This window comes from Callithrix jacchus, chromosome 9 (genome assembly GCF_049354715.1).
Source record: "Callithrix jacchus isolate 240 chromosome 9, calJac240_pri, whole genome shotgun sequence".
Lineage (NCBI taxonomy): Eukaryota > Metazoa > Chordata > Mammalia > Primates > Cebidae > Callithrix > Callithrix jacchus.
Window position 1 is genome coordinate 103,614,330 of NC_133510.1, and position 13,895 is coordinate 103,628,224.

At 40.4% G+C, this 13,895-nt stretch overlaps 1 protein-coding gene across 6 annotated transcripts in view; it reads left to right on the forward strand.

Moving 5' to 3' along the window:
- Positions 1-13,895, forward strand: part of NR1H4 (nuclear receptor subfamily 1 group H member 4) — an 87,534-nt gene that overhangs the window by 16,716 nt on the left and 56,923 nt on the right. For 3 of the 6 annotated variants that reach the window (XM_009004448.6, XM_009004451.6, XM_078338105.1), the window contains exon 3: positions 26-158. In XM_009004448.6, the coding sequence (XP_009002696.1) occupies positions 92-158 (67 nt within the window). In that variant the 5' untranslated portion in view covers positions 26-91. Of the gene's footprint in view, positions 1-25; positions 159-11,286; positions 11,418-13,895 lie in introns of those variants that run through there. The other 3 variants (XM_002752902.7, XM_009004447.5, XM_035257368.3) reach the window with 1 other exon arrangement.

Genomic DNA, 13,895 nt, shown 5'->3' on the forward strand with positions numbered 1-13,895 from the left:
CAAACTCTGTTTATTTTCCTTTCAGGAGTTTTTCTTGAAGACCACCATAAAGAAAGTGCATTTCAATTGAAAAATTTGGATTGGATCAAAAATGAATCTCATTGAACACTCCCATTTACCTGCCACAGATGAATTTTCTTTTTCTGAAAATTTATTTGGTAAGTTGTCAAGTTCATTTGAATGTCAGTAAGAACAAACTACAATTTGGAAATACATGAGGAAATGCCTAGATGATGAGTCCAACCCAGAGTCAATAACAAGTTTTTGTTCCTTCTAAGCATTCAATTAATGTTAGCTACTCTGCAAAGTAAGAAGTAGATCGGACCTTGGATTCATGGGACCTAATGGTCTTCATTTTTATAGATGAGGACTGCAAGAGCTTTGTGGATTGCTCAAGGCCATGAAACTAGATAATTAACAGAGCAGGGAGTAGAGCGTAATTCCTGCTCTAAGGCTAATTCCAGTATTATTATAGCAGGTACTAAACTTTGAAATCATGATTCTTATGGCTTAATATGATACCTATTAAAGGCTGGGTTTACTTAGGTTATATCTGTGGTAGATTTCCTTTTGCAGTTCCTCCAGTGCTGGGGGATATATGGCACAATGTCAGGATTAGTCATTTAAGCTGGATTGAGGACAAATTGTACTAAGCTGTTTTCAGTAGATCTGTAACTAGATGATACCATAAAATGATATATTGCTCCACTTATGCATTTATGAAAAACATCTCAATATAAAGAGTTGCAACTGAGGTCATTAACAGTCAGCCAAGGCAATATTTTGGGTGGGGCAGGGAGCCTTTCTGCCAGTGTTAAAATAATTCCCTTCTGTATAATAGTCCTCCCAGGAGCCTGGGATGCTCCCAGTTTTCACCCTACATTAATATATGGGCTATGATATACCATAATAGTGAAAACACAAACACTAGAAGTTCCTCAAAGTTCCATGCATGAAGGTATGATCCCTTATTTTGTTGCTGATATTCCTATGAGCTGTTAATAACTTGTGCTGTTACCTGTTAGTCATTAGCACTTTAGTGTGTGATAGGCCATTTTCAAAAAAGGGTCATTATTTATGGGGATGTAATAATTGTTGACATGTCTACCTGCCTCCACAGAGTACAAATGCATATAAGGACAGTAACCATATTTCATTAATCTTTTATTATCCAGTGCATATTTAGTATGCATTTGATAAATAAGAGTCCAGTAATAAATAATAGAAGGGAAAGGAAAAAGAGCTTTAGGGAAAAGCAGATGTTGATCAGTAACTCTCCGAGAGACCAAAGGCAGCAGTAATTATTTATTAAATGCCAGTTCTCCCAAGTACTTGCTGCATCATGTTTCTTCCAGTTGGCTTATCTTCACCCTGTAGATACAGTCAAGGGCAGTGGGAGGCCCTGCCTCCATGTCTACCCACTTGATCATTTGCTTCTGGCCTGCTGGCCCTTCTGTGGTTCCTCAGAAGGAAATCAATGTATAAACATCTTAATGAATTTTTCTTTTAGCAATCAGAACTCATAGAATTATTAGGACTGTTGGCACATACCAGAGATGAAGGATAATTTCACTTGTTTTTTTTTTTTTTTTTCAAATAAAAACTGCCATTTCCTTTTGTAAAATTTTATGATTGTTGGTTGAGATCTCTGAGCTTAGGCTTCATCATTACTAAACCGATCTATTCAGCTCCAATTTGTATACAGAGAAAAAATTGTAGGGTTTTTCTTACAAGCTAGCCTAATTTTCAGCAAACACACAAGATTTCAGGGTGACTTCAGCAGCCATAAGTTGAAAAAGATGTCAGTAAATACAGAAAAAGCTATGACAATGCTGTCAGGTTAGAAGCATCTAAAAATAATTGTAAGGAAGCACTGTGTCTTCTGCTTTTATGGTGTGGTTCTCTGCTCTCTCTTTTTCCAGACCACATTCTTATTCTGTTTCCTAACGCTCCATTTGAGGTTTCTGAGAATATGTAGCACAAACTGCATGAGCTGCAATGCATAGCTATAATTCTTGGCTGGAGCAGTTTCCTCAACTTTTTATCTGGTTCCCTTTTCTGGCAAGCTAATCTGACCATGTGTGACCATTAGGACTCCTTTTCTGCTTCTCCACTAAGCTGTAAAGCCAGGTCGAAGCATTTTTTCTTTTCTTTACTTTCTCCCTCCCTTCCTCCCTCTATCCTTCCTCCCTCTTTCCCTTCCTCCCTCCCTCCCTCCCTCCTTCCTTCCCTTCCCTTCCTTCCTGCCACAAAGTCTCACTCTGTCACCAGGCTGGAGTGCAGTGGGGCAATCTCATCTCACTGCAACCTCTGACTCCCTGGTTCAAGAGATTCTCCTGACTCAGCCTCCCAAGTAGCTGGGATTACAGGCTAAGTAAGCATTATTTTCAAATCTCTTTCCTCCAGGCCCTCGATCTCACTTCACTTAACATACCCAAGCTAAAGGTATGCCAAAGGGGAGGACAAAGAAAATTTGATTCCTTCATTTCCCTTCCCTATCGTCTTGTGTGTCATGATGACATTGATGGCTTCTATGACCCCTTCATGTGCTTAGGGTGTAAAGCACCAGAAAAAAGACTGGGTCATGAATGAGTAGTCCACAGGCCTAACTCAGTACTCCTGGGTCTAAGCTATGCCATGGGTTCAGAAGGGTTAATCTATGGGTTCAACTACCCAGAAAGCCAGACTCTTTTTCAGTGGTTAACTGTGTATTCAAAACAGCAAATGAGGTTAATGGAATAGTCTATGGATAGCTGTCATTTCTTCTCTTCAAATATTGGGCCCTGACAATATGCTGGGCCTTGGAATAAAGCGGGGAATAGGACAGGCAAGATCCTAGTGGAGAGCACTCACAATAAACTTGTAAATAAATCAATAAGCAAAATAATATCATTTTTATACCTTATTTGGACCTAAAGATCCCAAGGTAGTGATATGTGCTATGAAAGCAACAAAACAGAGTGATGCCTTAGTGTCTGGAGGGATGGGCTGTTCTAAGTGGTATGGTCAGGAAAGGCCCTTGAGGAGCCCACAGTTGAGCTCAGCCTAAAAGACAAGAAGCCAGAGAGAACATTCCAGGAGAAGACAGTAACAAGTATAGAGGCCCAAAGTATGAAATGGACTTGGAAGGGCCTCGTCTTCTACTTGTTTTTCTTTTTGTTGTTGTTGTTGTTATTGTTGTTTTGCTTTGTTTTGAGATGGAGTTTCACTCTTGTTGCCCAGGCTGGAGTGCAATGGCACGATCTCGGCTCACCACAACCTCTGCCTCCCAGGTTCAAGCAATTCTCCTGCCTCAGCCTTTATTTTTAGTAGAGATGGGGTTTTTCCACATTGATCAGGCTGGTCTTGAACTCCCAACCTCAGGTGATTTGCCCTACTTGACCTCCCAAAGTGCTGGGGATTACAGACATGAGCCACCACACCCAACCTCTACTCATTTTTATGTGGGGGTAGACAACTGCTTTCCCAGAGACTTCTCTTTCCCGTTAACCAGCTGTACAGCCTTGAACAACTCCCTCAAGTTCAAATGGTAAAAGCAGATTATCAGGCTGGGAATTCTAGGACCCCATCTAGGTTAAACATTTGAGTCCACAAAAATGCTGCAGTTGCCCATGTCAGGAAGAAGTGATTCAGTGGTACTCACCTGGTACACGGCTCAACAAGTCCTTTTAAAGTTGTCCTGAGGCTGGGCACGGTGGCTCAAGCCTGTAATCCCAGCACTTTGGGAGGCTGAGGCGGGTGGATCACGAGGTCAAGAGATCGAGACCATCCTGGTCAAAATGGTGAAACCCCGTCTCTACTAAAGATACAAAAAATTAGCTGGGCATGGTGGCGCATGCCTGTAATCCCAGCTACTCAGGAGGCTGAGGCAGGAGAATTGCCTGAACCCAGGAAGCGGAAGTTGCGGTGAGCTGAGATCGCGCCGTTGCACTCCAGCCTGGGTAACAAGAGGGAAACTCCGTCTCAAAAAAAAAAAAAAAAAAAAAAGTTGTCCTGGGCATGGCCCTTTTCACTGCAGGTTATTATAAAGGTCATAATTCAATTCCAACTTTAAGGCATTTAGAAGGTGACCTGAAGACAAATATTGATAAGCACTCACTATTGGGTGCTGGAGACACTAATGACCTTTTCACTGATAACTTGCAGCTTCTTCTAGAGGTGACCATGGGCACCTCACTCTTCTCACTCTTAAGGCTATGCTTAAGGTGAAGGGGAAAATATCTTCAACCCTGTAAATGTTTATTCCAAAAAAGAGAGCCCAAATGAGGACTTCTGTGAAAGCAGTTTATGTGAGAGGTGATGGGGGAGTAGAGGCGAGGGAGTGGGTGATGGCCTCAGGGAAGGAGGGGAAACCAAACAGGTAGGTTGTCAAGATCCCTGCTGTGGGTGAGGCCCACCTGATGCCACTGGGAGTAGCACACAGAATTGTCAGCGGAGGGGTCAGGGACTGGAGAATATATTAATATTAACTGACCCCTGGCTCTCGTTAGTTGAGCGTCATCCCAGGGAGCATTAACTCCCTGCCCTTCTGGACTGTTTTGAGCTCAGGCCAAGCTGTCTCCATGGGATTGGAGAAGTTCTGGGCAGAAAGCAAAGGGATGTGCAGCATGCTCTTGAAATGACGGCAGTCAGCCTGTGGTCATCATCCGAGCTTGCATTATGATCAGCTGCCATAGCTATGGCCCAGGTCAGAGACTGGCTGAAGGGATGTGACAGCATCACTAGAAAAAGAAGAAAAGAAGCTTGGACAGAATGGATTAGAGAGATGGGGGCTGGAATCACCTCCCTGAAGTCCTTTAATTTATTCTATGGCCTGGGTTTATCCCTGACAAACCCAGATGGGAATCTAGCCTGTCAGTAACTGAATCCACATAGAGGCCTGGGGGTGGAAGAACACAGTTACCACACAGAGATTCGTCTCCTTTCCTCTGGGAGATCCTGCAAGCCAGGAAGCATGGTCAAAGATTAATTTAGTGGATTAAATAAGGCTTCTCTGTTGAATGAAGAAGGCAAGGTTTTAGGCAATTAATGCATAATAAAAAGTAATAATGACAAAGTCCACAGCTTCCCACTATTTGACACAGTGAATAAGATAGGAGATGGCATATTAACTAAAGTCTATATTTACTTTTAGCAAATTAGGGTTTAAAAACTCAAAAATTACAAAAACGTAAAGACTAAATTAAGAAACAAAGCATTCCAACAATAAGACAGGAGAAACAAAAGAAGTACAGTCTTATCCTCCCACACTCAATGTTCCCAGTACAGTGGTTCCTGATTCACTGAGCACAGTGACACTGGGAATGGAAATGAGGAATAAAATCGAAGGAAATGAAATCTCAGAGGCAAGTGAGATTCTCTGAACTTCAGTTTTCCCCTCTGTAAAATGGGGATAATAATGTCACACTTCACACGTTGCTGGGAGGAAGGAATGGGCCGTGTGGGAAAGTGCTCTGTACGCTGCAAGGCATCCTAAAATGTTATAATTAATTCAGAGTTTGAAATGCAGTTGTTATATTTTAAATTGTTGAAATGATAAACACCATTCCACTCATTAAAAGAAGGAAGTACTGTTTATTTCAGCATTGTGGAGTGCAAAGAACTTTCAAGGGGCCAGAAAGAATCAACAATATGTAAATAAGGCCGGGTGCAGTTGGCTCATACCTGTAATCTCAGCACTTTAGGAAGCCAGGGTGGGCAGATCACCAGAGGTCGGGAGTTCAAGAGCAGCCTGGCTAACATAGTGAAACCCCGTCTCTACTAAATATACAAAATTAGCTGGGTGTGGTGGTGCATGCCTGTAATCCCAGCTACTCGGGAGGCTGAAGCAGGAGAATCACTTGAACCCAGGAGGCAGAGATTGCAGTGAGCTGGGATCATGCTACTGCACTCCAGCCTGGGTGACAGAGTGAGACTCAGTCTCCAAAAAAAAAAAAAAAAAAAAGTAAATAAATTTCTGGATACCCTAAGGAAGGGAACACATGTTTTGTCTCATGTTTGCATTATTACATTGCTAACAACACCTTTGGAATCCATGTCTTGTATTGCATTTAATTGTATTCGTCTTTCCAGAGTCCTATTCTGATTGAGGCCTGTCAAGTGTCAGGAGGTAAATCCTATATAATCCCACTCCCTTATCTTTCACTTCCTTTGGTTATTTCTCATTGTCTTATGCTTCACTCAGCTGTGCATGCCCATTTTATCAGGATCTGCTTTAGTTTTTTCTTTTTATCTTCATAGAGACAGAGCCTTGCTCTGTCACCCAGGCTGGAGTGCAGTGGCACAATCATAGCTCACTGCAGCCTCGAACTATTGGGCTCAAGCAATCCTTCCTCAGCCTCCTCATGCTTTATTTTCAACAGAAGACACTCACTTTGAAATATGGTTCTTCCCAGTGTCTTATGCTTAAATTAAAAGAATCTTCCAGATGTTACAGAATCAGTCAGTTGTTTTAAAACACAATTAAAGATTTTGAGATGCAGTTTTGTAAAATATTTCTGACATTTGATTTCAGGTATTTTTCCATCTCACTGAGTTCGACTCAGGTGAACGTAGTTCTGACTTCTTGGATGAATTAAAGTTGAAAGTTTCCAAAAGATGGAGAGATACCTTGGCTCAGATCAAATGAAGCTTTGTTTTAGCATACTTGAAATATTTTGTCACTGCTGTTTCTTCTCCACAGCTCTTCCATAGCTGTGAGTAGTCTCTAAGGCATTTAATTTACTGTGACTTTGGTTTTTGCTTTCCCAGTGAATCTCAGCTCTGGTTCTCTTGTTAGTGGAGTAAAGAAATGACAGAAGGAAAGAAACATTGAATGAGCCTTTTCTTACGAAAATAGGTTACTGCTTCTTTCAGCTAGGGCATGCAGAGTTTGGAAAAGGTGTGTAATGAGTCAGAGAGCTGGCCCGCTGGGGGTGATTCCACTGCAGCCGAGGCCTTAGCTCCCAACTTTGAAGACTAAGAAACAGATTTTTAAGGGCACCAAGTTGAAAAAGATTGACTATAAAATCGTATTGCAAATGTATTAACTTGCAACAGCTACTATTTCTTGGGTGCTTTATAGAAACTCATGTGTCAGATATCAAGCTAAGTACATTTTAGATTTGTTAGCAGATTTCCTGGGTTGATTCCAGTCTCTGCCATCTACTACTCTGTGGTCTTGGGCAAATTCCTTAACATTGTGCAAGTTACTTGCCTTATTTAATAAGGTGATAAGAAGAATGCCTGGCACATCACAAGTACTCTATTTGCCATTAAAATTAACTCTCACAACACTCCTGTAAGGTAGATACCATTACTATTCCCCTTTTATGGTGAGCAAATGAATATTTAGTGATGTTAGATAATTTGCTTAACATACCATAATTAGTAAGTATGCAATTGAAATATAATCAGGACAAGGAAACAAAATTCAATGTTTAAGTCTCCAGGCTAAGAGAATATACTCCTATCCACCTCTCAACTGGGTAGGTCTTTCAATCAGATTATCGTATTTGAAAGTCTGCTGACCATGTATGGTCTCAAGAATAGTTCTCAAAAAAAAAAAAAAGCATTGCCAACTTATACTCTGGGACCTCCCTTTTTTCATGCCTTCATAGCTGGTGCCCCACTCAGCATGAGGGGTACAACATTCACGGTGCTCTTGAGTACTATACAGAACAGTGCTGTCAGAACTTTCTGTCATGAAGAAAATGTTCCAGATCTACTTCATCCAATACAGTAACCATTATTTGCATATAGTTATTGAACCCTTAAAATGTTACTAGTGTCACTGAGGAACTGACTCTAATTCAACTTGATTTAAAAAGCCTGATATGCTTTGACTCTGTGTCCCCACCCAAATCTCATCTCAAATTCTAATCCCCACATGTTGAGGGAGGAACCTGGTGAGAGGTGATTGGATCCGGGGTTGGTTTCCCCATACTCTTCTTGTGATAGTGAGTGAGTTCCCACGAGATCTGGTTGTTTGATAAGTGTCTGGTGCTTCTCCCTTCTCACTCTCCTGCTGCCTTTTGAGGACATGCTTTGCTGCCCCTTCACCTCCCACCATAATTGTAAGTTTCCTGAGGCTTCCCTAGCCATGCAGAACTGTGAGTCAATTAAACTCTTTTTCTTCATAAATTACCTAGTTTTGGATAGTTCTTTATAGCAGTGTGAAAACAGACTAATAAATAGCCAAACATAGCTAGTGGCTACTGTTTCAGACAGCAGAGCTATTCGGGAGAAAAAAAAATCTATTTTTAGGGAAAAATAATATGAGGCAGTTGATTTTCTCTAAGAGAAATGCAAAGAGATCCAATCAGTCTTGTTATGAGAACATTCTGTGTGAATTTCACTCAGCAACAAGGGTTTCCTGGGTCAGCTACATTATCCTGCTCTTTTCTTATATAGTATGGATGTTTCTGAGGGCAACAGACAGGTCCATTTATTTTGGCCAGTGAAAAACTCAGTGGAGAATTCTTGAAATGGAAAATTCGGAATCATTCATCTAGGTTCATAGCCTTTGGGTAGCTCTTTCACCTACGATCCTCTCAAGGCAAGGATAGCTCTTGGATTGTGAGGAGGGGAGAATGAGGTCAGAAGTAAACTGAGGACTAAAAATAGCTTTGCAGATGGTGACCCTTGATCAAGCAATTCAAACTGAAATATGCCCATAGACCACCACTGTTTTCCTCTTTTTTGGCAATTAGGGAAAGTGTACCTTAGTTTTTCAACCACGGGATTTTGAGTCAGAAGACCTGGGTTAAAGTCTCAGCTTCATTCTTTACTAATGGGATGACTATAGACAAATTACTGAAACTCACTGAGTTTAAAAATAGGCTTAAAGATAGTGGATATCACAAGTAATACCTCCCTCAAAGGATGCAAGTGAAGATCTGCTGAGATAATGCATATGGAACCGCTTTGCAAACTTGCGAAGGCTATAGAAATGTCTTAGTAATCATTATTCCACTTGGATAGCTCACCTTTGCCTTTTAATACTGCTTTCATATTTACTATCTCATTTTATCTTCAAAACAGACCTAAGTAGGGAAGGAATTATTATCTGTGTTTTACCATCTATTGATGTTGGCAAATGGGGCCCACAAAAGCTGAGAGACGCACCTAAAGTTACACAGCGCATCTGGCTACATTGTGCCCGGTTCCACCCTGGATCAACTGAGTCCCCTTCTAAATCCCTCATTTCTAAAAAGCAACCAATAGACTGAAGCTTGATGTCCAAAAGTTATGCCTCAGGATAAAAAATAGAATTATTCCTATTCAATAAGCAAGCCAAGGTACAATATGGGTCCAAAGCTGAGCAATCATAACATAAACATAAAGATGATGGGTAGCCACCCATTGTGCTAAGAATTTTATAAACATTATTTTAGTTAATAATCAAATATAATTCTTGGAGGTTGTATAGTTATCAGCCCCATTTTACAACCAAGAAAATTGAGGCAGAAAATGGTTCAGGAATGTTTCCATTATCCGCAGAGCCAGTAATTGCCAAGAGAACCTGGATGTATTAGTTTTCTGAGACTGCTGTAACAAAGTACCATAGACTGGGTGGCTTATATCACAGAAATTATCTCACAGTTCTGGAGGCTGGAAGTCCAAAATCAAAGTGTCAGCAGAGCTGGCTCCTCCTGAAGGCTGTGGGTGGAGGATCTGCTCCAGGCCCCACTGCTTGGCTTGCAGATAGCCGTCTCCTCTCTGTGCCTTCACATCAATTTCCCTCTCTGTGTTTCTGTCTCTGTAACCAAATTTCCAATTTTTATAAGGATAAAAGTCATATTGGACTTTCATTTTAATTTGATTTTCTCTGTAATGAGCCTATCTCCAAATAAGTACATTCTGAGGTACTGGGGTATAAGGCTGCAACATATATACATCCTTGTCTTACAATGGTTCAACCTACTATTTTTAGACTTTTCAGTGGTGTAAAAGAGACACTTTCAGCATAGTTTTCTTTTTTCTTTTCTTTTTTATTTTTATCTTTATTTTTGATGTCTTGCTCTTTTGCCCAGGCTGGAATGCAATGCCATGATCTTGGCTCACTGCAACCTCTGCCTCCAGGGTTCAAATGATTCTCCTGTCTCAGCCTCCTGAGTAGCTGAGACTACAGGCATGTGCTACCATGCCCAGCTAATTTTTTGTATTTTTAGTAGAGACGGGTTTTCACCATGTTAGCCAGGATGGTCTTGATCTCTTGACCTTGTGATCCGCCTGCCTCAGCCTCCCAAAGTGCTGGGATTATAGGCATGAGCCACTGCACCTGGCCAATTTTCAATAAATTACATGAGATATTCAGTACCTTATTATAAAAAGGCTTTGTGCTGAATGATTTTGTTCAACTATAGGCTAATGTAAGTGTTCTGAGCACATGTAAGTTAGGCTAGGCTAAGCTATGCTGTTTGGTAGGTAGGTGCATTAAATGCTTTTTTGAATTATGGTATTTTCAATTTATGATGAGTTTATTGGGATGTAACCATATTATAAGTCAAGGAGCACCTGTATTAATTTGGGGGGTGGGAACAACTCTACCTGTAACTCTGTGTACAACAGTGGGCCAGGTCATCCGGCCTACACGCATCACACTGTTAAGCATTGTGTTAGTCCATTTTCATGCTACTGATAAAAACATACCTGAGATTGGGTAATCTATAAAGAAAAAGAGGTCTAACGGACTCACAGTTCCACATGCCTGGGGAAGCCTCACAATCATGGTGCAAGGCAAAAGGCATATTTTATATGGTGGCAGGCAAGAGAGAATGAGAGCCAAGTGAAAGGGGAAATCCCTTACAAAACCATCAGATCTTGTGAGACTTACTCACTATCACAGGAACAGTATGGGGGAACCAACCTCATGATTCAAGTTTCTCCTACTGTCCCTCCCACAACACATGGGGATTATGGGAGCTACAATTCAAGATGAGATTTGGGTAGGGACACAGCCAAACCATATCAAGCATTATGCTTTAAAATGCTTCCTGATGTTACAAAATTATACCATTCTGCCACCTTTTGGTGGGAACAAATGTCAAGACCCAGAGCATGGAACTTGACCTCCAAGTCCAGTTTTAGAGCCACTGAACAGAAACCCACCCTCTAAAAGTTCTTAAATTGTAAAAATCTTCCCCAAAAATGTTTATCTAAGAGACTGGTTTCCAGCTTACTAGGCAATTTGGCATTGAGGACTTTTCTCATAAACATTTACAAATATTGTGCTCTGTAATGAAGTTAATCAGTAAACCACACAACCTCTGGCCTCTCTCTCACTCCTTACCTAGTCTCATTTTCAGTTGCTGTGAATAAGCTAAGAATGGTAATGCAGTTTCAGGGGTTAGAAAATCCAATTCAAATTAGCCCTCACTGCAGCTGTACACCGCCAGGATTTTTCACGGAAATGATTAGTATGAAGCCTGCGAAAGGTAGGACACCGTTCACAGGTGCTCTCAGGTCGAACTCTTGCAACTGGACTGAGGAAATCTGGGGACTTTGATTGGAAATGACAGCAACAGATGTCTGTCAAAGATGGTGGCTCAGTCAGACCCAGAAGACTGGTGTGGGAGTTTGGATTGGGGTGATTTTTAAAGGGTTCTAAACGGACAAATATCTTACAGGGATGAAATCTAAAAATGTTTCCCCTAAAATTTTTCATAGAATATTATGTCAAATTAGCACCATTCTTTCAAACCAAATGTTAGACAGTTCTAACTAATATCAATGAACACTTGAAAAACATTTTAATATACATCATTTAATGCAGTGTTTTTAAAATGGCAAGTCTCAGATACCAGGGGATCACATCTATTTAGTGTTTTGTGACTGACATTAAAAACTGGATTAGAACATAATAGAACAGAAATATCAGAGTGCCCACAAGAAGTGAAGTGATATTTCATGAAGTTTAAGAGTTTGGAAAACACAAGCTAATGAACTAGTTTCACAGGAGGTTTCTCCCAACAGTCTATGAAATATCAGATAAACACAGAGTTGAGCTTTAGGCTGAAGCTCTTGGTTTTCTCTGAATTACAACATAGATTATAATTAAAACACAGTAGAATGTAAAGAGTATTTCAATATTTTTTTTTCTTTTTTTTGGGGGGGGAGGAGGAAGGCAGGAAGGAAGGGAATAAGGACGGTAGGGAGGAAGAAAGGGATGAAGGAAGGAAGAAAGGGAGGAAGCGGGGAGGGAGGGAAGGGAAGAAAGGAAATCAAGCAATGAAAGAGACATTGCCGACCTGGATCTAGAGGTTTACAAGTTGATTTCTTTTTTTTTGAGAGAAGGAAAGAAAAAAAAAATAAGTAAAGGAGAGGAAGAAAGAGGAAGAGAAAGAGGGAGAGTAAATGGAAATATTGCTTTATTTTGAAAAAAATTGGGTATTAATAATGGCCAATCAATGTTTCATTTAAACTAATGGGTGGGTGTGATGTGGTATTGACAAGAATGTATATTTTGTGTATTTGAAGTGGAGAGCTCTATAAATATTTATTAAGTTTACTTGTTCCGGATCTGAGTTCGAGTCCTTGATATCCTTATCAATTTTCTGTCTCATTGAATCTATGTCTCCTATCTGGGTGTTAGGATCGTTAGCTCTTGTTGTTGCATTGATCCTTTTACCACTACATCTTTGTTGCTTTAAAATCTATTTTATCCGATACAGGAATTGCAACTCCTGCTTTTTATTTATTTATTATTTATTTTTGCTCTCCATTTGGTTGGTAAATCTTTCTCCATCCCTTTGTTTTGAGTCTGTGTATCCTTGCATGTGAAACAGGTCTGGATGTAACATGCCGTTGGGTTTTGGCTGTGTCTTTTGATTGGGAATTCAGTCAATTTAAATTTAGGGTTACTGCCATTTGATGTTGACTGGCTGTTTTATCCATTTGTTGGTGTAAATTCTTCTTTATGTTGGTGCTCTTTACTTTTTGGTGTATTCTTAGAAAGGCTAATACTGGTTGTTTCTTTCTGTGTGTAATGCTCCTTTCAGAAGCTCTTGTAAAGCAGGCCTGGTGGTAATAAAATCTCTGAGTTCTTGCTTGTTCATAAAAGATTTTATTTTTCCTTCAGTTGTGAAGCTTAGTTTGGCTGGATATGAAATTCTGGGCTGAAGGTTCTGTTCTTTGAGGATGTTGAATATTGGCCCCCACTCTCTTCTGGCCTGTAGAGTTTCTGCTGAGAGATCTGCTGTAAGTCTGATAGGCTTGCCTTTGTGGGTAATCTGACTTTTCTCTCTGGCTGCCCTTAGTATCCTCTCCTTCGTTTCAACCCTGGTGAATCTAACGATTATGTGCCTTGGGGTTGCTCTTCTTGAGGAATATCTTTGTGGTGTTCTCTGTATTACCTGGGGTTGAATGTTGACCTGCTTTGCTAGTTTAGAAAAATTTTCCTGAATAATATCCTGAAGGGTATTTTCCAGCTTGGATTCATTCTCTCCGTCGCATTCAGGTACACCTATCAAACGTAAATTTGGTCTTTTCACATAGTCCCACATTTCTTGGAGACTTTGCTCATTCCTTTTTATCCTTTTTTCTCTAGTCTTTTCTTCACGTTTTATTTCATTAAGTTGGACTTTGACCTCTGATATCCCTTCTTCTGCTTGAACAATTCGAGTGTTTAAACCTGTGCATACTTCTCGGAGTTCCTGTATTGTATTCTTCAGTTCCATTAATTCACTCATACTCCTCTCTAAGTTGTCTATTCTCAATAGGATTTCATCAAACCTTTTTTCAAAGTTCCTAGTTTCTTTACGTTGGGCTACAACATGTTCTTTTAACTCACCGAAGTTTGTTATTATCCATTCCTTGAAGAGTGATTCTGTCATCAGGATGCGCTCGTTCTCCATCAAGCCTTGTTCCATTGTTGATGTGGAACTGTGATCATCTTTAGAGGGAGAGGCGTTCTG